At 40.6% G+C, this 26,350-nt stretch overlaps 1 protein-coding gene across 8 annotated transcripts in view; it reads left to right on the forward strand.

Moving 5' to 3' along the window:
- The window catches only part of TENM3 (teneurin transmembrane protein 3), a 456,764-nt gene that overhangs the window by 304,810 nt on the left and 125,604 nt on the right, over window positions 1–26,350 (forward strand). For all 8 annotated transcript variants that reach the window (XM_019534649.1, XM_019534650.1, XM_019534652.1 and 5 more), the window contains one exon: window positions 18,978–19,100. In XM_019534649.1, coding sequence (XP_019390194.1) covers window positions 18,978–19,100 — 123 coding nt within the window. The remainder of the gene's footprint in view (window positions 1–18,977; window positions 19,101–26,350) is intronic.

Here is a 26,350-nt window from a genome sequence, read left to right on the forward strand (position 1 = left end):
CAAGGCAGTGGAAAGCCAGAGCACCAGAGGGCGCGGTGAGAGATGAGGGCCGTGGAGGGCCCAAGCACCAGAGAGAGGGTGCAGAGAGCGAGACAGACCAAACAACATCTGGTACGTCAGTGAGGCTTGGGGCGTGGTAAAGGGGCAGTTGGAGCCACGCGTAGCCCATAAGGCCTGGGTGCACCGAGTCACACTATACAAAACAGGGGCCAAGATACAACAGAGCACCGTGTCCAAGGGTGCGAAAGGCAGCCTCCCTTATATATATATATAAAAGAACAAGACGTGGCGGACAAGAATGAGGATGCTTTGAGACAAACTTAGCACAGTAGGGGGTGCTAGGGGAGATCACAGCCACCCCTAAGACCTCACTCCATGACACCATCTCTTAGGAATCATCTCTTATAATAGATGTTCTAATTTTATGTTTTGGAAGAAGGAAGCATGTTGTGTGTGTACAGAGGATGTGGACATTTGCATTTTCAGTGTTAAAACCAATTGAGCAAGAAAAATAATTTTGCCTAACTGCAGTGAAATAGTACTATACAAAACAATCAGTTTTAATAAGTCTTCAAGAGGAGAGAACTAGTTCTTTGAGGTATTGTGAAAGAAAGGCATCCATATGGAAAGTTAAGTAGTTCAATATGCTTTTAAGCAAAGAGATGGGATCTATACCATTTCATTTTCAGGCGGGGCTAATAAATGTTACTAATGAATTTGTCTACAGTACAACAATTATAACTTAAAGAGCTATTATTCAGACACTTTGATAATATCTCCAAATTGTCCCCCATCTGCATAAACCAACAGCAGCTGAGCTTAGCATTTTGCAAAGGGTATAAGTCATCTGAGAATTTGGGCCAATGACTTTATTCTTAATTTGTGGATGTCATGGACTCACCCATGGTTCACCTTTGGAAATGTCAGGTGAGTCCATAGTTCTTGTTTAACACACATTACCAAAGAATGGGTCCACAGCCTGGTCATTCCAGTCTCTTCAGATTGCCAAGAACTATGTCTCTGAACTTTAGCTTTGATCCCGTCTGTCCAAACTGTGGGTCCCATCTCCAGGAAGTCAGGAAGTAGATCCCTAACTGCAGCCTCAGAGGGATGGAAGAGATAATAAATAGCCAGGTTCCCAAAGGTTTGGAGATGAGCGAAATAACTGGGATTGCTGTTTCAATACAGAAAGAGCCAAAACAGGGTGATTGTTTCAAAGCATTGGCCTTGTTTGCTGCTCCAATATCTATTCACATGGTCAGAAAAATGGCAGTAAGCCACTCTATCATTGCTACCTTCTCCATAAGTGTCCCCAGTGGCTATTGTTTTAGTATATATATTGCTGTACTCTTAACATTAACCGCAGATTTTAGAAACTTATACGGTCACTTTATTTTTCTTTTGAAAAAAAAAATGTAAATCCTAAACTTATTTTTTCTTGTTTCACATGTCATATAATTCTAAGGCAAGTGAATTAAGTAGGCCCTCCTCTGCACTTATGCCACATGCCAGGTACAATGAGAGTGCCTGTCAATCAGATGCTCCTTTCATAATGCACATTTTATAAAAATATGCATTTCTGTGTCTGTATTTTTATTTTTCATATATTTAAAATACATCTTTTCTTACTGGAATAGCTGTATAAGTTGCACATTTCGTTTTAGTGAGGCCTCCAGGGGACTACAATCAAGCAGACTTATTTCAGTATACTTTAGCACAACAGTAACAATATAATACAGGTCAAACCATCTAAAATAGTGGGCTCAGCTTCCATCCTTTTTCTGACTGCAAGCCTCTTGAAGAGTAAAGACCCACAATTTCCTAAAAACAAGCAATGCAGACTGCCTGTATTGTCCTTACTAAGGTTTTTAATAGAAGATCATGCAAATAAGAGGGCTTTTCATTATTCTATGCCCCATACCCATGTTCGTAGTACACTTCTTACCTAACTCAAACTCACCCAAACAAGAACCAAGGCTCAAACAACTGCTCCCCCTTGTTCTTTCTTGCCTCCCATAGCTCTGTTTATTCTCTTCTGTGGCCCCTCCCTTCACACACTGCTCATCATAGCTTCACTCGCCATCATACACCAACATGACTGAAAGAGGAGTTCGGATGGGGTATAGAAGGGCAAGAGGTAAGAGAATTTGGTAGAAAAGATATTTGAACCCAATGAAACAGAAGCTGTATTGTGTAGCACACTAGCAAAGGTGGCTCAAGTTTATCTGCTATAGCTTTGTATATATACTCAAACAAATTGCATGGTTTTGTAAGTATGTCCGATTCAAGTGCTTAATGTTATGCATCTGAGCAATTAGTCTAGAAAAGTGATAATTATCTAGCAAAGAGATAACTATGAGAATTTTTCAAAGAGGCCACAGTTTATTTTGTCATGGCCTTAATCACCTACATTTGATCTACAAGTGGGCTGTTGTAATAATGGTAACATAAAATGTAACAAACAGCAAAGGATTAGAAAACTTATATATTGTCTTGCACATTCAATCAACTTGCATATGAACTCAGCAGGAAATTCAAAACAAAAGCTAATTTATGGAAAAATATGTAGTTCTAATCACAGTTTAGCTCTGTGGGGTTCCAAATAACACACTACAATCTTTACATGCAGATGCTTTCATCTAACATTCCAGCTCTGGTGACATTCCAAAGCTTCTTATCAAACCATATTATCATCCTTTATTAACTCTTATTCTACTTCTCCTTATTGCATGTTTGCTGTAAGATTCTGTCACTCTTAATATGGAACATGGAAGGCTTTTAATGTGTTTTAATGTGTTTAAAGTCATGAAATGGAAATATACAGCTCAACAGTTTCAGAACCTACTATAAAACCCAAGCTCAATATGTTGCATTCATTCATTCTTAAATCTTGTCATCAGAACGCACATTTCTCTGCCATCGCTATTGCAAACAAGTGTTCTGTTGATCTTATAGTACCTTTCAAAGTGCCAGCCAAGCCGTTTCTTTATTATTCTTATAGCTTGATATTGAAGTTTTTATATCTGTAAGAATTTTATTTTTACGTAAAGCTCTTAAACCATAAAAGACCGAGTTTACACCCTTTCTGTGATTAAGCAGAAGGCAAAACAGAGTTGCACCTTACAAACTAATTCAGAGCTTTTGTAAGCGACAGTTCACTTTGCCAGATGGTATGAAAGGACTTTCAGGGAGCAAGCATTCAAATAGAAAGAGTGATTGAAATGCAAAGGTGAGAAAAGAGAGAGTGCTGAGAGAAGCAAAAAGAAAGCAGTAACCCATTAGGACATAGATGTCATCAAAGCTAATCCAGATAATGTGATAAAATTCTATATTACTTACAAAAGTGTATGTGTCTCTGAATTAGTCTAAGGGGTACCTGTATCCTTCCTTCCACCTGATTTGGGATTACCAAAGCTAATTATCTCTTTTCATGGTTAAATAAGACATTTCCAATGGATTTTCTGACCATGCAGTGATAAGGTAAGTTGCCTGGTATTTCTTTTCTAAACAGATTGTTTTTACAAGAGTTGCAATATGGTGATGTGGCTTTGGACACAATTTTTATGACAGATTAAGAAAAGAGCATAAGAAAGAAAAATCAACTTGGATCTCAAGGCGTCTTCAGAAAAGAGCCTTTAGGAAAGGGGAAGGGAGAAAGATCATTTTGGAGAAAGGAATAGAAGGTTGAGTAGAGAAGGAATAAGGTAACCTGAAAAGCTATACATAGGTTAAATTGCTGGGAAATAACTTAACATTGATTACAGTCAAGAACATTTGTAAGATCTGTATAACTAATTTGTGTAGCTTTTAATATAACAAAGAATACTAAACCATCATATTCTTCTTTTGTAAAATAACTTGGTGTTGATGATGCTACAGACTGAGGGGAATATAATTTTGGAAGTCTATCTCTAATGAAGTGAAACTGCATATTTTACAGTTCATGCATCCTCCTTATTTTGTTCCTCAGGTATTGTTAATTTTCTTGGTGCTTATCATAAAGTCTTATATAGAAAGAGGTAGTTAGCTGTGTTAGTCTAAAGTCAGACAGAAGGCCAGGCAAATTGGCACCTCAGGCCGCTTCCACATGTTACAGGTATTGCAAATTTACCTTAAGACCAGCTACAAATCCGAAGTAGCTATCACATCATAAAAAGCTCCAACTAGCTGTAAAGTCATACCTCAAAATTATGTACTAACTTTATAGCTGTTTGCACATGAGCTTTAATTTGCACATGTAGCAGGGTCTCCCTGTGGCTGGGAGCCCCATCAGCCGACCCAGCTCGCAGCCACAGAGGTGCCTCATGCCCAGCTAAGGCTGGGAGGCTCACAAATGAAGGGACTCAGCCCCAGCAGCAGCCCACTCTGGGTCCAGAAGCACAGGGACCGAGAGTCCTGTAACTGTGGGTGCTAGGACCCAGCTGGGTCTTGGCAGCCAGGGACATGACTTCCCTGGGGATGCAAGTCTGGGAGATTACAACAGTTGTGATCCCCCAGCCTCCCTGGGAGTTCTACACACCCCCAAGGCTGGGAGCCGACACCTGCCATCATCCCCCAGCCCTGGGGGTGCATGGGACACCCTGGCAGCTAGGATCTCCTCAACTGAGGAGGTTCCCAGCCATAGGAGCTTGCTTCTTGCCAGCGCAGGAGGAGCCTGAGATCGGGTTCCCCCTTCCCTGTAATAAGGCAGAATGGGATCCAGTGCATGGTTCCACATGCATGTATGGCATGGCAGGAGGTATGATCATGCCTTAGGTCCCATCGTACCTTTACCTGCACGTGTGGAGGGGGCCTTAGGGATTAACTGGTTCAGAGAGGTGCAAGCTATCCTAATTCCTCAGATGCTGCCTTGTCAGATGCTGACGCAGTAGGCTGTCACCTACAAAAGCTTATGCTTCTCTAAACCATTTTATCTGTGGAGTCCAAACTTGGGCCCTGAACTTACAAGTACAGAAAGATAATACTTTGTTAGGGCAAAAAAAAATGTTTTTAAGGTGGAAAAAATGTGTTTACTTGAAGCATTCCATTGTCCTTTGAATAGTTATCGGGTCCCTTCTCCATTCCATTTCTTTTCAGCAGCTCTGCCTCCAAGAGATCAGCTTAGAGCTTTTCTCATCCCAAAAGTCCCTGTTCAACTGACCGGGCTTTCCTTTTCATTCCCTGCTTATATCTAGGCTTGGCCCCTGATTGACAGTCTGAGGTGCTCAGGTCACCTGTATCTAACTTTAGGTTCTTGTCTAACATTTTCTTTGTTGCTAGGAGCTAAAAATCCCAGCCATATACAGAGAGTACATTTAATCATTAAGAGAATGCAATACCTGGTTCAAAAGAGCTTACAACATAATATGCATTTCCTAGTCATCTCCATCTATAATAGCTTTCAGTATCTTATTAACTGTGAACAGCATTATCCAAAAGAAATAATCAATAAGCAGCTGAAATCCCAAGATCTGAACAGCTAATCTTGAACATTACTCAGTACAGAAACCTGGACATTATTCATAATAAAAACATGAACGTTGAAACAAGACAAAAATGAGGTAAAACTTGTCTGTAATTTAGTGTCTCTTCTGTAGGATCAGTTGTTGGAAAGCTGAGGTTTTTGCTAAACCTTGATTATTTTTCAGATAACACTGCTGATAATTGTTAAGATAATTGTTACTGTGGGAAACTGGGCTCACCAAATGAAATTAGACATCTAGCCATATATGGTTTTCACAGACATAGATATATGACACATTGCATTTTGATGAACTACAAGAAAACTTATAAAGAATACCACACACCTTTCCTTAACAGCCATGGAAATGAAAAATATAACATGCGTGTTACAATGTCATATAATCATGTCTGGTTAGAGGTCAAAACAAAGAAATCTCATGCATAAAATCTACCTGACATACCTTTGTTGTCACATTCTTTCTAAGCAATTTCCTTTGTGATACAGATTATGGTATGAAAAAGTTTTCACAGAAAATGGAAAATAAAGAATCCAGATTAGATTTTTCACATATGAAACTGCAAAGTTAATGGATCTTTGAAGTCCATTAAAAATATAAGAAAAGAGACCATAAGTTTTATAGTTATTATGTAGACATCTGTGGACATTGGCAAGTTTCCATGAGAGCATGTAATGGAATTCCATCCACACATGTCCAGCTTTGCAGGTACTTTTATATACGTATGTAGCTTCCTATTGCCTAAGCTTCTCAAGAAGCTGAAATACATAGTGTGTTTATATGCATGCTTAGGGGAGGAGGGGGAGATACTTTAATTAGAGTGGCTCTGAGAGCAGCTTTAATTAAAGCACCAGGAGCTTCACATGTATTAGCTTCCATGGGCTGAAAAATGGCAATGGGTGAGCTTTAACTAAAGGTTGTTGAACGGACTTTAGTTAAAGTGCCCCGCCACCATTTTTCAGCACGGGGATGCTGATAGATGTGGTGCTGGAGTCTGCTGAAGCATGGTGTTTAATCAAGACTGCTCCAATGCAATGTAATTATAGCACATCAGAACAGCCTCAGTCCTCGTGTATAGGTGCCCATAAATTATGCTACCAAGCGACTTATATGTTAGACATCCAAATTGGTTTTATGTTGACTTGAGAAGGGCAGTAGCATATGGAGAACTTGTTTGTACTATTTCACTTCTTAACCTCTTCACTTACTGATCTACAACAACAAATATATCTGAAGAGGCATGGTTTTTACCAGAGAGCAAATTAATGCAAATCAGTTTATAAATGAACGGGCTTGTTTCAGTCTTTCTCTGCTATAAAACTAGGAGTTGATGTTGCAGATCAGGAGTTACAATAAGTTTACTGATGGTTGACTTGAGCATCTTCCAGTCTTTAGGTCCCTGAAAACAATATCGCTTCAGGTACTAATTGTAACTCTGAGACAAGAACATAGTAAATAATGTTTGAAACCACTTCTGTTTTCAATATTTCATTTTAAAATGTATTGCAAGAGATTACCTAGAAGATAATGCTTCAACAAAATTGAGATGTAATTTCAATTTGCTTAGTTTGCATTATAATCCCTTCACAGTGTTTTGAAAATGCAAATCACATTCCTTCTTATAAATGAATATATAGATCTATGTATGGAATCCCATTTAACTCTAGGAAAACAATCTGTAGAACTCAACATGAAATCACCCAGAAATTCACAGCAGTAGTAGTCTCTGGCAGCTGAATTCAATTCTGAAAAGAGGAATTCTATCGCAAATAATAATAATACTAGAAAACTTGAGAAGCTCTGATGGAGGGAGAAGGGTGAGACGTATACAATTAAGTTCTTTTTGCCAAGTTTTACCACTTTATTCCATTACTTCCCTTTACACAATATTCATAAATCAGTGGGGGTCAACTTTTCTGGCTGACGTGCCACAAATTAGTCCCATACCCTTTCCGAGTGCCACTCTGATTTCCTTCTCTTGTGTGATCTTCCTCTTTCTTCTCCCTTCCCTGTTTGCTGCTTTCCTTTCTGCTCTTTGCTCTGTGCTCCCTGCCTGATCTGCTGCTCTGGTTTCTGTTACCTGCCCTTTCAGCTGCTGTGTACCTGCCCCCTCCCCAATCTGCTGCATGCTTCCCCAGTCTGCGAGACCCAAACGCATGCCACAGGTTGGCCACTCCTAGATCTTCAAAGAGCATTAGGGCCATGGTTTCTAGCTCCCTAATATTTTCCCATAAGCAAGTTTATATGACTTTTTCTGCCTTAATCATCAGAGGGGATGGCTTGGGGAAACAGTGTACACCAGTTCCAAGCATCCCAGCCTCTTCCTTCTCCATGGATCCTTAATCTTATGAAAAGCCTTCCATTTGAAATACATCACTTAAAAATGCGCTGCCTTTTTAGCCCACAGTGGAAAACTGGCTCTTAACACTGAAGTAGGAATGTTGTATAATGAATATTTCCAGCTGCGTTGGATACTTTCAGCGATCATTGACCCTTGCATTATATAGAGATCTAGCAATCTGTTTTACAGTCTGTTATTGTACAGCCAATTGTTTCTTTTCTTTTTTTTTTATTAATTAAGAGATCTTGGAGTCATTATCAAGTCTAAAATGAACATGGGCCACCAAGGACGCAGTCAGCAAGGCTAACCGCAACTTGTCATGTATCCACAGATGCATCACAAGCAGGTCCAAAGAGGTCCAGGATCCTCCCCCTGTATGTGACACTGGTCAGGCCGCAGTTGCAGTATTGTATCCAGTTCTGCGTGCTGCACCTTCAGGAGGGATGAGGCCAGCATCGAGAGGGTCCAGAGGAGGGCCACTCGCATGATCGGGGGGCAGCAGGGCAGGCCCTAGGAATAGAGGCTACGGGACCTGAATCTGTTCAGCCTTCACAAGAGAAGGCTGAGAGGGGATCTAGTGGCCGTCTATAAACTTACCAGGGGGGACCAGAGGGGAATGGGTGAGACCCTGTTCCACCGAGCGCCTCCCGGAGTAACAAGAAATAACAGCCACAAGTTGAGAGTAGGTTCCGGCTAGACATCAGGAGACACTACTTCACAGTCAGGGTGGCCAGGATCTGGAATCAGCTTCCAAGGGAAGTGGTTCTGGCTCCTACCTTAAAGGTCTTTAAAAGGAGGCTTGATAATTCCCTAGCTGGGGTCATATGAGCTTAAACTTATTAGGGGTCATATGAACCCAGTATTCATTCCTGCCCAGGGCAGGGGGTTAGAATTGATGATCTGCTCAGGTCCCCTCCGGCCCTACATCTATGAATCTGTGAATAAATGTTCCTTTTATGCTTGTTCACTTTTTTCATGCAAGTTCATCATTTTCACATGTATTTTAAACCCAATCACTTGCATGCATAGTTGATATTATTTATATGCAGTTATCCACTTTTACCCTGGAGGATTTTGCATATGAATATTCAGTCAGCCAAATTACAGTGCTTTAAAAAGTTATGCATACCTACATGACTATTGGATTAGAGACCTCCTGAAGTTTTGACCTGAGGTATAAATATACTTGTATTAATTTAGCAGTGTTTTCTAAAGATACATTTTCAGAATGGACCAGTTTCATACTTGAGGTACAGTTGTCAGTTCAATCACTTGATGATTTTATTCATTTTACATATACTGATCTTTCTATGTAAGTTTATTTTCCTTTCAGTTGCTTGGCAGAAAAATCCCAGTGCATATTAAAACTCTGAAGTTGTAGAATCCTATGGCAGATTAATTTCTTTAATAACTTGCTATTCCTTTCTAATTTCCATCTGAGGAAACCTCTAGACAAAATAATCAAATGCAATATTTGAAATATAGACAACTGGCAGTAACAAATTTTCTATTAGAGTCATGGGAAGCAAGGAGGTTTGTCCCCTTTAACTTCCTCAAAAAGAGTTATATTCAATTTCAATTTTCAATATTTTATTTTAACTTTAATCAAGGAAGTGAGCATTTCTCAGTTACAATATCTATATCAGGTAAGTGTTGGCAGTATGATGGTAACATAACTGTCTTCCAGGCAGTTGACTCCGGTTTGATTCCTGGCAGTAAGGCTTCCATTAGTTAAGGATAATTTTGCCTTGAGCAAGGGGCTGGACTAGGTGACCTCTTGAGGTCCCTTCAAACACTACTCTTCTATTATTCTAATTGCTTCAAAAAAACTCATAATTTTGCTTGGCCTCCAAGCTTTGTGTTTGTTTTTTAACCAGCTTTTGCCAAAAATCTGTTGTGTAGAACTAATGTTAGGAGGAGGACATTTACGCTTTCTGTTAATTTAGAAATAGGGACATGAAAATATTTTATCAGGTTCCAGCAGAGTGTTAAAATTCTGTTAAAAGTTTTAAATAACATTTCTAAGACTTTTAAGTTATTTAAACTCTGCTGTGGATTGTAATGATCATCGTGACTTTGACAGATGTTCTCAGTCACTGCGACTTGCCTTGCAAATTTAGGATTACCACTGACTGACTGCCTAAAGTTCATTTTTGAGTTGCTAGGGTTTATGGGATTTAGGTCAATTTTTATACTGTAGTCTTCTTTTGGAGTTTTACACCTTGCATACAAATTTAATAAAACCTGAAAATTATAATCCGTGTTTTTACCAGATAAGTACTGTACAACTGGATTGGATTGGATTGTCCTGTGAGTAAATGCAGAGCCACATCATGCCCATGAGTATTCACAGGGTCCTAATATAGCCAAGTAATTATGCTATATTACAATTCTCTTCTTTTGAGTGTTAACCATCTTCAGGCACCTCTACAAATTCCCCACTTAAGGTGCTTAAGTGCTGGCTTAAGGTGCACTTTTCCTCCTCAGCCCCTTTGTCCAGACTTGTCTTTTCATTACCTATTCATATTGGCATGCATTCAGTTTCTTTGCTGGGTGTGTTCCAGAGGGTGACTGGTGTTTAAAATAAAAAAGGAAAGGAAAAGGAGATTGCCAGCCACTCTTTAGTTTCTTTCTTGACACACTCTTTTCACTGCTGCCACTCTATGCCCTACATGTTGTCACTTTAAAATTGTGCCCTAAAATGGCTATATTCCTAGCTTATGCTTCATAAGTCAGTGGAATTTTAGGGATGTGCAAGCCTGATCATTATTACAGTATTTCGGGCTGATTTCAAGGAGGAATCAGGGTGCAAAAATAAAATTATCACCAGAAGGCTTGAGAAGGTGTTATTTTTATTATTTGGATGGTGGTTGTACCTACCAACTAGCCACTTTACAAATCCACGAAAAGATAATTACTGCCCCAATTAGGAAAGAAGCACAAAACAAAACAAAAAAAAATCAAGCAGGGGTGACAGAAAAAAAAAACTATTCAAGAAGAGATGTTAAAGCAACAGCTATTGATGATATTTGTACTTCCATGGAATAGGAAACATTTGTATATCTCTGTGTATCTTACTACATTTGAAATAACTAATTTTTTTTGGCTTCATAATAAAGGCAGTTCTTGAGCAGGGTTTTGAAATAATGACCATCAGGTCCATTAGCTCAGGAATATGTTCGTTGTAAACGGGGATGCATGAAACACAGCTCAGAGTTAGTTGTGGGAGAAGTGAGGAAACAAATCAATTCAGCTGCTAGCATTAGATGAATGAGAGAGACAAGGACTGGTAATTTATTTGTCTGCGGTCTCCTTCATACTTGGTACAGAAAATGGTTCAGCAATCCACCATTCTAAAGAATCTTCCTTCTCTGAAATAGAGATCATCCAAGCTCTAACACTGACAATGGGAAACGTCCAGGCATTCCAGGAGCTGTTGTCAAAGATTGCAGACACACCAGATATTGAGACAGCTGTAATTCAGTAAAGCGCACACATGATTCAATTTATTGAACTCCTCAGCCCCAGCAAGAACTGCTCTGCCAATAAGTGACAGTTTAATGGAACCTGAAAATGGCCTTTTATTACACTCTGACCTCACTTACCCCAACATCTAAGTATGTGGAAAAATTATATCGATCCTCACTCAAGGGTTATGTCAGTACCAACATGGCACCAATGTTTTCTGCCCATCCTATACCAGACTTCCTCATTATCTCAGTGCTCTAGGAAGAAGACTGTGTAAGCAAGGGCATCCTAGAAGAAAAGAATCCAAGGAGCAGGCCATCTTTGGCACAGAAGCCTGCAGTTTTGGATCACAAATTTGCAAAATATTCCTCCCTGATGTGGGAGAGAGTGACACGCATTGCTCCAAACCCCTGCACATCTACTAAGGAGCTGAAGCATTCTGCCAGAGAAGGACAAACAACCAGCAATGCGTGAGTCGGACACTGTGACAAGTTTTGCAGATATGGCTGCTGTGATGCAACCCAAGGGAAGTCCAGATGACCTTTAAAGATTTGGCATTCAAAGGACTTAACATATATAGCTGTAGGACTGATGGGAAACTGCCAGTATCAGTCCTCTCGTTGTGGTGGTAGAGAATCCTAGTACCAAGGAGCTTTAGCATATCCCTCCCACCTTGGCCGACAGGCACACCCTAAAGCCAAAAGTACAATCTCAGGCAATCCTGAGCTGAATGCATAGGATGAACTCTGAGCAGCCTTGCTGACATAGTTCTACTATTAGGCCCACCTGCCAGGTGCAGGTGGGCAGGGATTTGGCAGAGTGTGCTTGAGTCTTTGTGTGCCAGGACTCACCATTGCCACAGTGTAGACAAGCTTCCAAAGGCACCACAGCCTACCCACCCATGTACAACATATCTCAGCTCTTCCAGAAGAGACTTGTCATTGTTACTACTTATCACATGCCAACATCTGCATCGAAAGCAAGAAGTCTGACATGACGGTTAGGAGCCACACAAGCCAAGAACAATACAGGCATTCTTCAAAAAAACCCTTATCCTCTTACATTTGGGCTGGGTAAAGATTTCAAACTGTATGTTATTGCTACATACACTTGCTTATGATCACTCCTGGGATCTAGTGGCCTGTTACAAACTAGTCAGAGGAGACCAGCAGGCATTGGGGAAGTCCCTGTTCCCCCCAGCACTACCAGGAGTGACTAGAAATAACGGTCACAAGCTGTCAGAGGGTAAATTCAGATTAGACATCAGGAGGCACTACTTCGCTGTCAGGGTGGCTAGGACCTGGAACCAACTTCCAACCGAAGTGGTGCTGGCTCCTACCCTGGGAGTCTTTAAGACAAGGCTAGACAATCACCTTGCTGGGGTCATTTGACCCAACTACTCTTTCCTTTTACAGGGGATCGAACTTGATGACCTGCTCAGGTCCCTTCCGACCCTATTAGCTATGAAACTATGAAACTCCTTGCAAGTCCTCCTGTTAGCTGCTGCTCTCACTCCTTTATCATCTAGTGTCATGAAGCCTTCTCAGAAGAGGCCATAGTCCTCAGAAAGCCATAAAGTAGTCCTTTAATAATGCATTAGCAAGGGCTTCTCTTTCATTATCTCTTCTCTTCAAAGAAAAGGGTCTGAATCTTATCCAAGGCCTGAGGAAAATGAGCAAATGTTTCTGCCACCTTCAAGGGATATGGTGGATATGAACAGTCCAACCAAACAATTAAGGTGCTCAGCCCATTCAGCCATGAATCAAATGACTGGCGCAGGGCTGGTCCATGGGCTGGATCCAGTACAGAGTCAGCATATAAGGTCAGTCTGCAAAAAAAAAAAGTCCAGTATGCCCATGGAGTGACTCCATGTGCCTGAATCTAGCTACATGCACAGATCTACCTCATCCACCCAGCTGGCCTCCCCATGGGTCCAGAAATTGGGCAGCAGGGAAGTGGCAATTAACGCTGTTACTGTTGTGCCATTGCCAAATTTCCATACCCATGAGGAAACTGGATAATTTGGCTTCACAGGCCAGATGTTCTCTGAGCCAGAGGTTGAGCGCCACTGGGTTAGGGGAAAGGTTTGGAACCAGAGCCGAGCCAAGCCAAGAGTCGAGCTGAATGACAGGCGCCAACAACAGTGACTAAAAAAGCAAGTGAGGATCAGGAGACAGAGACACGACATAAACCAGAAGTCTGGAAAGGAGCTTGAAGCAGCAGACATAGACTCCCATGTTAAAATGTCTACATGTTACTGTCATAAATTCCTAGGTGCTGATCTCAGAAACCAGTCCTCATAATTGCTTAATATATCGTTGTAAAGGCCAACTATGGTCTTACTAGTCCCATATGTGGCAAAATCTGGCCCAGACTGTCTGCCAGCCTTGACACCCTGTCATCACCAGATTCAGGATGATAATATTTGCTTCCATCTTTCCATCTCTACTGACTCAGGGTTGGTTTCTGGCTCTTGACTTAAAGATGTCACCAGCCACACAGGGTATGCTTCCAGTCTACAGTGGGGCTGAACCAGTGCCTTCTCCAAGAAACTTCACCTGAATTCCTTTCCTGTATCCTTGGAGTACCATCCAGGTGGCTGTCCTGACCAGAAAAGAAAGCCCATCAATGTGCAAAGCACTTGTCACAGACACATTTGACATGGAATGATCCCTAAAGGTCATGAAACTACATAGAAACCTGCCAGAACTTCAAACTACTAAACAAGCCTGTGTGGTACTTCCCCAGTGCTATGGTACTCAACAGTATAGATCTGAAAGGCAGTGGGTCAGTAACATATTGTGTAAACAAGCAACAAAATGTTGGCCTTTCTGTGCAGCAAAACAATTAGTTTGTGGAGCTGGCACTACTTAAATGACATCATGCTCAGAGCTCTGCAACTTATGGCACTTAGCAACATCTTTTATTGAACATTTACTGTGAACACTCAGTCACCAACTATGTGTGGCAACTGCAGAAGTGCAGATTTTGCTGGTGGGAGAATCTAATAATTTCTTTGCTACCAGAAATAATAAAAAGTACCTGAACTTGTACTCCAAAGGTGTCATAAGCCTGAGATCCCTGGCATTTTCTTTCTTTTTTTTTTTTTGTTTACCAATCTTCATTAATTTCCCCAGGAAAATCACCAAAACTAATAGGACCGGGCCACATTCATCTTCACAGCTCTTGTCTGGTCTAGCAGACTCACCTATTGCATATGTTCCTACTGCTCACAGTTAAGCTCCCAGACCATCCAGACCTGGTATAAGAAAAGGAGATAAATACTTCATGCAGCTCTAGATTGCTATGATGGCCAGCCTGCATGCTGGTTGAACAGGTATCATGGGAAAAGACTGTTTGTCAACATATACAGGATATAGCACAGAATAGAAAACCATAAGGAAGGCCTATTCTTCCGAGAGAGAGGTGGGTCAAAATGATCCTCAAGCCTGAGCAGGCCTTGATTCCTTACATTCTAGATTATTTAGTGGATCTGCAAGCTTCTGAACTCCTTCAGTTTGATCAAAGTTCACACCTGGTAGCACTGTCAGCATATGACTTTCTAAAGCAGTCATTTTGCATCTTGTCCCTTCTGAAAGCATTGAAACTTCTCAAAGGCTTTATACATGCTCACTCACTGGTCACAGAACAGGCCCCATCATGACACATCAACATTGTCCTCCTGAAGTTTATAGAGCCCCTTCCTTTAAACGTATTGTGGAGTGTTCCAGTTACCATCCTATCTTTAGAAAGATCCTCCTGATGGCCACTGCTTCTTCCAGGAGAAATAAAGTCGCCAAATCATCCAAGTAGAATGCTATACTCATTCAACAAGAAGATTTTGAAACTGAGGCCATCTGCAAAGTTCCTGTCCAGTTAATGTCTAAGTTCTGTCGCACCCCGATGACCGGTGCACCCTTGACCTGCGAGCCTGGGTCGCCACGACCGGCTTGGCGCAAGGAAGGATTTATGACCGGGCAGGTGGGTGTTAACAGCGAGCAGGAGTCAGATGATTTAAAGCGTATTGGTTACACAGAAAGTTTATTTTACTTACGCTACTGATGTGGTGCAGCATAGGCAGAGGAGTTGATTTATTCAGTTACAGCATGCAGATATCATGTTACCCAGCATTTACAGGGTGGGTAAGAGAATTGCTTGTTACAGATTTCAAGCGATTCACATAAGTTGCTACGGTTTGCAGATTAGTGAGAGCTCTTGTTAAGAAAGATAATGAGAGAGATAGACGAGCCGGCAAAGACGGAGTTCTCTGCTTTGGGCAGAAGTTCTTTCAAAGTTATACTTGGCAAGGTGGCCAATTACTACACACCAGGCATGAATAATTAACAGGCTGGCACTCGTGCTCTCTTTGTTTGCTCAAGTTTCACAGAAAAGGGGGGTTATTTTTTGCTTGGGTGGTACTGGTCCTGTTTGGTCACAGGAGGGCGAGCATAGCACATTATTTAATTTTACAATTTCATTGAGGTCAGCTAATCTCATTACCATAGGTACGATATCTTTCATGCTGAGTTGTCAAGGTTAGTTTCTCTCTCTCGTATGGGAGACTCAAGTGATTTGGAATGAGGCACAGACAGGGGAGTGTATATGCAGCACTGTTAATACAGAGGGATAGACTACAATTGCAGAGATTGTTGTGTTAGCCTCTGACCTTTTGCCATCGGCATCTGAAATCAAAGTCTTTGATCTTTGACAACTTCCACGTGCACTAGTCAGTGAGCTTACCCACATTCTTCCAAAAGTTACATTCGGCACAGAATAAATATGCACTGTGGTCCAGCATCCATAGATCTAACTTTGAGCTGGTCCCCAGAAGAGGTTTTCTCGCAAAAACTGTGAAAAAGGTAGTTCATTCTACTAAAACTCAGGCATTGTTCTTGATCTGTTTCCAGGATGTTCTAACATTCAGAATTTACAACATTTTTCATGGAATAGTCTGCTTATATCTGTTCACCTCATCCTACCATCCTAACCAGGATCCTGTTTGGTGGTCACATATGGCGGAATCCATTTTGACACAAACTGGGGGAAAAATACAATAACACAAAAATAATGTTCTTTTGCAGACACTCGGGATCTTTGAGATGTCAGGGTAGATCCTTTATCCATCCTCCATCCCTGCTTTCTGATCCCTCAAATTCTCTGAGCTTTGAAATGCTAGGGAACTGAGGGAGTGTGGCCGCTGCTTTTCCTTTTATGACTTCACTGGGGAGGGAAGAAGGCCTAAGGAGCTTCCCCGGTCCTGACTGACTGACATGGTTATTTCAAATATTCTGAGCTCAAGTGCTGGGGAGTTCCACTGACTATAGTGTCTTAAAGGAGTTACTATAGCATTGGTAACCATTCTTTCTGAAGTGCTAATTGGATAAGAGGTCGCGTCTACATGAGGCGCTGACTGCTCAGTAGCTCGTTACTACCGCACAGTAGCATCACATACCACGAAACATGACACGATGCTACTGCTCAGCAGTAATGAGCTACTGTGCAGTCAGCATCACATAAAAGCCACTTGGCAGCACTGCTGTGCAGTAGCTCCCGTTCCTGAACAGTCATATAGTCACTTGTGCATGCAGGTACTATATAACTGTGCAGTAATGACTGCATAGTCAGCATCTCATGTAGATGCAGCCAGAGAGTGAAAAAGAAATAGTTAAAGGTGGCAGAGGTTGGAGATTATGTAATCCTGCTAACTGGAGTAGGTGAGCATGCCAGCATTGGACTGTGAAGTTCCCTAAAAGTTATGATCTTATATAACTGTGACTCCACTGAGGTCAGTGAAGTATACTGATATAACTGACAGTTAAATTTAGCCCCAGGGACTTTGGAGGACTATATTAGCCCCAGGGACTTTGGAGGACCATATTAAAAGATGTGCAGTAATCCAACAGGAGCAGTATTTAAGACATGAATAAGAATTTCAGCTGAGGTAGGGTCAAAATCAGGGCTAATTCTGACAATTATGGTAGACATATATAGTTAGAAGGAAGGTGTGAGAAAGAAAAAGGGTCTGAGAGTTGAGAATCACTCTACATTTTCAGGCCTTGACAGTCAATTTAAGGTTTGAGAAAGTAAAGGAATAGTGGAGTCAGAGCCATGGAACAAAGAAATTATTTTATCTAGAGGGTAGATTTCAATCTTTGAAGCATGCAGTAATAGTGGATCTTTTAAAGCAAGGAACTGACAGAGGGTCTAATGCTGCAGTACTTGACCAAACCAAACTCCCGCTGAAGTCTGTCTTAAGCAAGAACTGCAGGATCAGGTCCAGGGTCAATACAGAAAGACTGTAGTATTAAAGATGGTACCAAATGGGATGAAGGGATGCATTTCAAAAGGATATAGAAGGGCTGAATGAGATGTGCATGAGGGAAGGAAAAAAAGGAAGAGAGAAATGGGAGATAGTGCTTTAACTTTTTAATATTTTGTATTCATTTAAAAAACTCAACCTAAAGTGCACTGGCTAGCATACTTCCATACACCAATATCACTCACAGTCTTAGCACTAGCAATAGTATTTTATAGATGACTACTGTTGCAGAGTCAGCGAATAATGTTATTTCCTGTGGGCTACAAAACTAAAGGAGACTGTTTAAAATAAAATCAGGTTTTGATGGTATGGTAGGTTCTTTGGGAGAAAACAGACCTTAGATATTAAGAAGTTTGAGAATATTTCATATCACAGAAAAAACAATTTTATAGTAAAACAAATTTTTGCTATAAAAGCCTTGGACAATGGGATTAATGAATCCCTGGTTCTAAAGGGTACCACTCCACTGAAGGCAAACAAGTACAGTCTAGTATCCACTAAAGGCAAGCAAGTACTGTCTAGTAATATCAGAAACAAATGTTTCTTACTGTTTTTTTTAATTTTGTATTTAATTTTACATTTACACTTGATGTCTTAATTTTTCCCAACTTTTTTCTTAAAAATTAAGCATCTCCAGTATTTTGTCATCTTTGGTGTAACATCTGAGGACAGCAGAATCTTTAATGTATTTAGCTTCCTTCCATTTCTGACAGATAAGGAAATGTTTTCCTGAGGCAGTGATTAAGTAACTTGCCTGAGGCCACAGAGGAAGTCTGTGACAAAGAAAAGAAGTGTGCATTGCTCTCTAATCACAGGCATGTACACTCATCTCTCAAGTCACAGGCTACCATCCTCCCCCTGGAACCATCTTTCTCTCTGTGTCTTGTTACTTTTGTTTCAACCTGCTAGCTGATCAGAACATATCCATGTCTTTAAAGAATTATTTATTCTAGGAAATTGTTTTAAGAATCTCTTTTTAAAACTGAAGTGACTTCTCTGTCCAGAGGTTTAGGGGTGGAAAGGCAAAAGGGTACAATTAGAAGCTGTCCTCTTCATGTTAATGGGACATGCATAAAAGACTCAAGGTAAGAGCAGATGCAGTGAGTGCACAATTAGACAGTTTGAATGACTGGGCTGTCGCTTAACAGAGTTGATTGTCAACTGCATTGACCCATAGCACTATGTCATTAAAGTGTATGTGTAGGAATTCCTTTGTGGTACATGCAATGAAAGCTGCATATGTTAAAATAATGCTTATTCCTATTATTAGATATTTTTAACGCTGTTCTTACTGTTCTGATACAAAACATGGCAATTTCATTGTCGGTGCGACTCATCACTGTAATTAAAGACACCAAATATTTAAATTATATGTATTCTTTTCCACCAGCAATGCATCTATTTGGCCTCAACTGGCAGTTACAACAAACTGAAAATGACACGTTTGAGAATGGAAAAGCGAATTCTGATACTGTGCCAACACACACTGTATCGGTACCTTCTGGCGAAAATGGTAAGTGAGGCCCTAATTTCATTTAGTTCCCTTTTTCTAGGCTATCCTTTCCTTGAACGTGTGTTGCATTTGCGTCAATTATTTATAAGCTTGTTCTTTTTCAGCCTTGTAGATTTTAAGTACAAGACAGTTTTAACACAGTCGCAGTACTATATGAGACTGTAAACCATTAGCATTTCAGAGTGGAAGGGAACACGTCTTTCCTCCCACAGGTGGAAGGAATGACATCAGTAGCCGTCCTCACCAGCTGAGCATCAGTTTAGTTCATTGCAACATTTGACCTCTGTAGCTAAGACAAGCACCATGGATGGTTTTGGTGGAAGAGATGAGATGTCATTGTATCACTTTATATCTTATATAATGTTGACTCTGTCATTAGTAAGTAAAACTGGTTAGTCATTTTCCAAAAGAAGTGTTTTTCATTAAAAAATGTTGATTCCTCAATGCAGTCGGAGACTTCAGAGACATAGCCTTGTGGGGCCTGTGCCACACACTGTGTGAGCCACACACTGAGTGGGGCAGGCCCTTCCAGGATTCCTTCTGCACCTTGTAGGCTGCACTGGTGGCCCACAGTCTCCCTCACTTCCTGGGCATCCCCAGTGGCACACAGTCCCCTGCACCAGTGGCAGGCATGCACCCTGGGCCCTCCCCAACTGTGCAGAAGTGGGAAAGGCAGCTGCAGGAGCCTGAGAGGTTCATGTTAACTGCTCCTGGGCTGCATGCAGCCTGCAAGCCATGTGATGGCTCCATAGGCCTCTGGTTGGACAGACCTGTTCCAAAACACTTCCCTGCAAATGTGTGTACTTGGCAGTCATTTTCCTGGATTTCCCATCCAAAGATTGGAGCCTATACCATAATGAATTCTTTCTGCAAATAATTAGAAATTATTTAGAACTGTAACATTTAGAAGACCTACAGTATCTGGGTCAGACCTGACAAGCAGGGGCTAATTCAGAAAAATAAGGCTACCATATGATGTTTCTAAGTTCTGTGGTTTCCATTAACTCTGACTAGTTTCCAAAACAAAATCCTTGTTTATTCCAGAATGAAGTAAAACCTACTCCTGAGAGAACAATGCTATAAAAAACTGTGAGAGAGATTTTTTAATGCCCTCTTTTGGTTAATCTCTGTGAAGAGTACAACATGCCTAGAGTTATTAAATTAATGCCTATATTGCCTGTGATTGGGGGTGGGGGAGACTTTGCTATATAATGTCTACTATTTTTTCCTTTCGTCAAGTTCTGGTTTTATCGTTTACTTCTTACTGGAGTACAGTAGCCCATTTGTTAATCTATTTTCCAGGGTAGGATAGTATATGTAGTCTATCTTATCCAACCAATATATACAGTCAAAATATTTTCTTGATTTTGTTGTAAGGAGCTTTTAAAACACAAACCACTTACAGGAATTCATTTCACATTTTTCATGTTGCCCTTTAAGAGTCTTGAAACCTTTAAGAGCCCATGCACTTTTGGCTAGCAGGAGCTTTAAAATCAATAGTTTTTGAATGGAAAACTTGATTTAGATGTTTGATGAATGTTGTATTTGTTTTACTACAAAAAATCTATTTTCCTCTTCACAAGGTGCAGCTGATCTCCCCTGGAAATTTCCCCAGTAGAGGCTTCTTCCTCCTCACAAAGGAAGAAGAAGCCTCTACCAGCATTTAATATCTTGATTTTTTTTTCAAATCACCCCAACTCAAATTATAAAAACAATATAGCTTAGTTCCATCTCTGTCATCTTCTAGTCTTGTGAAGCCTGTCTAGTAAAACTCTCTATGTCTTTCTCCTCTCATTTCCTTTTGCCTAGTTCTCTGACTTGGGTGCCTGTACTTAGGTATCCATTATCTCTACCCATGTGTGGGTGGTTTCTTACTTATAACAAGGAATGGAAAGAAGCTACTGCATGTGTAATGAATCTATCTATCTATCTATATAGTGCAGTGGTGGCTGACAGAGTTGCTGTATTCATCAGCCATATCTAATACTTGTTTCATATAAAACTGTTTTCTTATTGTTGTTTTTAATTCAATAAAACAAGTAAAAACCTGCTGGTACAATTCTTTGTCTTTGGAAATAATAGGGAGTGATATGACAGTCAAATTGTAATAACAAATGACATTTTTAGGCTCTGTTTCTTCCAAAGATCCCTAAATCCTGTAAATCCTTCATTGGGATCATTTAATCTGTTGTAAAATGCTTTCACCTGTAGATTTGGAAGGCAATGGTCATTTAGAAGGTTATATCATCAGTGCATGACAGGAAGACAGGCAAAGTTCTTTGGGTAGACATGATATCTTTTATTAGATCAACTGAGTAATTGGAAAAAGGTTCTTACCAAGCTTTTGGATGCAGTCACCCTTCTTCAGGCACAGGGAGTCTCTGCTGTTCTGAGACTCCAAGGAATGAGAGAAGCTAAAAGTGTGACAGGATGTCAGTGAGAATGTAAATGGGTAGAAATTAGGGGGAAAAAAGGTAAAGAAGGGAAGCGGGGGGGTGGGGTACGGTGGGGTGGGGCACGGCGACCGCCCTCAGAAGCCAGTGGCAGCTTCGGCAGCAGCCAATCTCGGTGGGGCATGTGCCCCCCCCACGCGTCACCTTTGGGGCCAGTGTGCATATGGCATGTGGGGTTGGATCTGGTGTTGCAGGCAGCACAGTGGGTCCATCTGGGGCGCCTCATACAGTTCAAACCTTGGCCCCCTGTGTCGCATGCAGTGTTGGGACCAGCTGTGCACTGCAGGTAGCTAATGTCCCAGGCCAGCCCCTCGTGCTGCATGCAAAGCAAGCCCCTTCAGCTGGGGCTCTCTCAAATGGTTTACAAAGCATTTGTGATCCTGCACCAGTGTCTATTTGGAGTCGGTAGATGCTATATTCATTTCATAAACAGGTGAAAGGAGCATAGAGAAACTAAAAACCGCAATACTCATCAAAGCTGAGAATATAAATATAGGAATCCTAGCTTTACGTGTTTTCAACTAATAATCTGGAATCATTCCCTAAAACATGCTCTTGGAATCATTTTGCATATGTTATCTGAACACGTACAGTGCAAAAAACCCCCTTATAACAGTTTTCACTTGCTTGATTGTAAAATGAATAAAATGTATTCCAGCCCCCACCCCCAATTTTGACTATCCCTAAATTGTGTACCATGGGGATTAGAACACTGAGGTCACTTAAATATTATAAGCAAATTAAAATACATTAGACTTTAACTGTCACGTGTATGTATCAAGCTTTTTTTATTGTTTATAGTACTTCATGTTAATGAAATGTTTAATAGTTTCTTAATTAGATGCTGTATTGATTTTTCCAGAAAGGTACATTTGTAAGGAGGATTTTGATTTCATTTTGTTTTGTGATGCCTGTAGAATTAACCAGTGATTCTCAGTTATGACTGATGGTTCCATTTGTAGAAGGATATACAAAAGCCTACCTCAAACATTGCACAGTAGGAGGTCTGAAACCAAGGTTATAGAAGGAAGTAGAGGGTGTGCTATTGATTGTCTATAAATCTAGCCTTGTCTCCTGATATTCTAATTACTGTTGCCTACAAAGGAAGGACTTGAAATTATATCATCAGTTACAATAAAATTATTTTATCAGTTATACTCTACAACAGTTACCATTAATCTTTTTAATGTTTTGTTTACTTGTTATTTTTTTTATATTATGGATGTGAATTTTAAGTACTTCTTTACCAAATTATTCCATACAACATTAGTAAATATTCTGAAAAGTTTTTCAAGTTCCTGAAAATTTTAGAAACTGTCTGAAACTATTTATATTAATTGAATTTTCATAAATACTTAAGAACCACTGAAAACATTTATTTACAGTTGAAGAACAGTTGAGTTTCTGGTACAATAAATGCAGCAAACAGAATGTATAAATATTTGGGTTTAAAGTATTTGATTTAAGTGTCTAAACCTTTATTTTATTTTGTTTATTGTTTCTGTAAAGTTAGGGAGAGGAACAGTATTTCTGGCTATTTTTTGAAGGGAAGAGGACTGGAGGTTTTTGTCAGATATTTCTGTCCTTTAGACTTCTGGTGAGAAATAGTTAGCTGTGCTAGTCTCAAGACAGGCAGAAGGCAAGGTAGATCTGCACTGTATAGACTAACTAAATCAGAGATGTATAGCATAAACTTTATTACAGTGATTCTCAAGGGTGCTGTGGGATGCCAAACATTAGCACTGTTAGTGCCAAACATTAGTACTGTTAGGTTTACAAATATGATTCACAAGATAAATCCAGAGATTTCAAATAGAAATCTATAGTTGTGGTCTTTCTGAGTTCGTTACAACAGGAAAACTGCTTTATTATTTTTCTGTGGTCAGAAAGAGGGAAAACAAAGAGCTGGCATTTTCCAAGAGGTGTTTCAAATCTATCCACGGGTGTCTTGAGTTTAAAAAAGGTTGAGAACCACTGATCTATGAAGTGCAAATTTACCCTGGTTTCTGTTTGGACTTCTGAGTCATGCTGCATTATACAAATGAATAGGACTTGTGTTTGAATCATTTAGTCTAGAATCCTAGAAGTATAGAAAATCAGGGTTGGAAGAGACCTTAGGAGGTCATCTACTCCAGCCCCCTGCTCAAAGCAGGACCATCCCCAAATAAATCATCCCAACCAAAGCTTTGTCTTGCTGGGTCTTAAAAACCTTAAATGATGGAGAGTCCACAACATCCCTGGGTAACCTGTTCCAGTGTTTTTCTACCCTTCTAGCGTGAAAATTCTTCCTAATATCTAACCTAAACTCCCCTTGCTGCAACTTGAGACCATTGCTCCTTGTTCTGTCATGTGCCACCATTGAGAACAGTCTAGCTCCAACCTTTTTTGAACCCCCCTTCTAGACTAGACGCCTGCTATTAAATCCCCTCTCAGTCTTTGCTCCTTTAGACCAAATACATCTAGTTTCCTCAGCCACTCTTCATGTGCCCCAGTCTCCTCACCATTTTCATTGGCCTCCACTGTACTCTCCAATTTGTCCACATCCTTTCCATAGTGGGGGGGCCCAAAACTGAACACAGTACTCCAGATGTGGCCTAACCAGTGCTGAATAGAGGGAAATAATAACTTCCTTTGATCTACTGGCAACACACCTACCAATGCAGCCCAGTATGCCATTAGCCTTCTTGGCAACAAGGGCACACTGCTGGCTCATATTCAGCTTGTCCACTGTAACCTCCAGGTCTTTCTCTGCAGAGATGCTGCCTAGTCAGTCAGCTTCCAGCCTGTACCATTGTATGGGATTGTTCCGTCCTAAGCGCAAGACTTTACACTTGTCTTTGTTGAACCTCATGAGATTCCTTTTGGCTCAATCCTCCAATTTGTCTAGGTCTCTCTGAATCGTAGCCCTACCCTCTAGCATATCTACAGCTCCCTCCAGCTTGGTGCCATCTGCAACTTGCTGAGAGTACACTCTATCCCATGTTCCAGGATGTTGATGAAGATATTGAACAAAACTGGCCCTAGGACTGACCACTGGGGCATGCCACATGATACTGGCTGCCAGCTAGACAGTAAGCCATTGATTACTACCCTCTGAGCCTGATGATCCAGCCAGTTTTCTATCTACCTTTACAGTTCATTCTTCCAGCCTGTACTTCCTTAGTTTGCCTGTGAGAATGTTGTGGGAGACTGTATCAAAAGCCTTGCTAAAATCAAGGTACACCGCATCCACCGGTCTCTCCGCATCCACCAAACCAGTCATCTCATCATATAAGACAGTCAGGTTGGTCAGGCATGATTTACCCCTGGTGAATCCATGCTGACTGTTCCTAATGACCTTCTCCTCCAAGTGCTTAGAAATGGATTCTTTGAGGATTTCCTCTGTGATTTTTTTTTTTCCAGGGACTGAGGTGAAGCTGACTGGTCTGTAGTTCCCTGAATCCTCCTTTTTACCTTTCTTAAAGATGGGCACTACATTTGCCCTTTGCCACTGAAGAACCTGATCTATACAGACACTGCAGAGCCAGGTCTAAGCAATGCACTTTTTCTTTCAGTAAAGTGCATTTAGGGCTTTTTGGAGTTTTTTTTTAAAGTGTGTAAGCAGGCTAAGATGTTAAAACAGATGTGATGAAAACATTAAGATTCATATTATGCCCATTAGGGCACAATAGGGAATTGTTAAAAACTATTTCAAAGCCTCCTTCTTGAGAAGGCAAGTGGATGCCACAGTGACAATTCGGAGAGGGGTGATGTTAGTGTGCAAGAAGGTTGTAAGAAGCAATATATCCAGTTGGCTCCCATTTGATAGTGAAGTAAGAGAGGGGTGCAGTTGCACTTGTTACCTGCAAGGGGAAATGGGCCTGCTAAAATCTGGAAGTTTCTGCACAGTGGGCAGGGCAAGGCAGGATATCTTATAAAGTGGGCCTGACCAATTTTGCCAAACTGGCAAAAACTCACCTTATTTTCATTCTTCACAGGTGGTTGTTTTTCATTCCCTACAAAGTAACTGTGGAAATGGCAAATCAGTACTGCAAATAAGTGTTTATTATATCAGTATAAATTTATATGATAAAACAAGCCTAAGAGAAGTAGGTGGTAGAAAACAGATGATTAAATAAACCGAAGTAAATAAATGCAGGCTCATTTTTCTAGAGGAAAAATACAAAAGCTGTGAAAGCTTGTTAAGGAGAAAGTTAGAAAAGATGAAATGTCATCGTAAGCAGAGTAGAAAAGTGATATCTCTGGATTCTTCAAGATCAGATATTTTACAGTGTCTTGAAAAAGCACTACATAGATCAGTTTGATCCTGCAAGTGAAATGTGTTTAGTGACTTCAACACCATTGACACATAGCTGTGATGATGATTTACATCCCAGTACTGAGCTTTTTTGTAGTCCTTCAATATGCATTTAATTGAGGGAGCAGTCCACTCATCTTCAACATGAAAAATGGCAAGGATCAATTGTGATCTTGATGAGTGTTTCAAATGGTAATCCATTTTTTTGTATTTTAACTTTTTCCAGAGAAGATAGCATCACTGTTTGTTGCATGAGGTGATGGATAATTGTGAAAGTAAATCATAAAAAACAGGACAGTAGTATTCAGAATGTCAGTTTCTTAAAAGTTTTCCCTGCACATGTGTTCATAGATTTCATAGACATTAGGGCTGGAAGGGACCTCGGGAGATCATCGAGTCCAGCCCCCTGCCTAAAGGGCAGGAAGTCAGCTGGGGTCATAGGATCCCAGCAAGATAAGCATCCAATTTGCTCTTGAAGGTGTTCAATGTAGGTGCTTGAA

Source organism: Crocodylus porosus, unplaced genomic scaffold (assembly GCF_001723895.1).
Source record: "Crocodylus porosus isolate Cpor-Errol unplaced genomic scaffold, CroPor_comp1, whole genome shotgun sequence".
Classification (NCBI taxonomy): Eukaryota; Metazoa; Chordata; order Crocodylia; family Crocodylidae; genus Crocodylus; species Crocodylus porosus.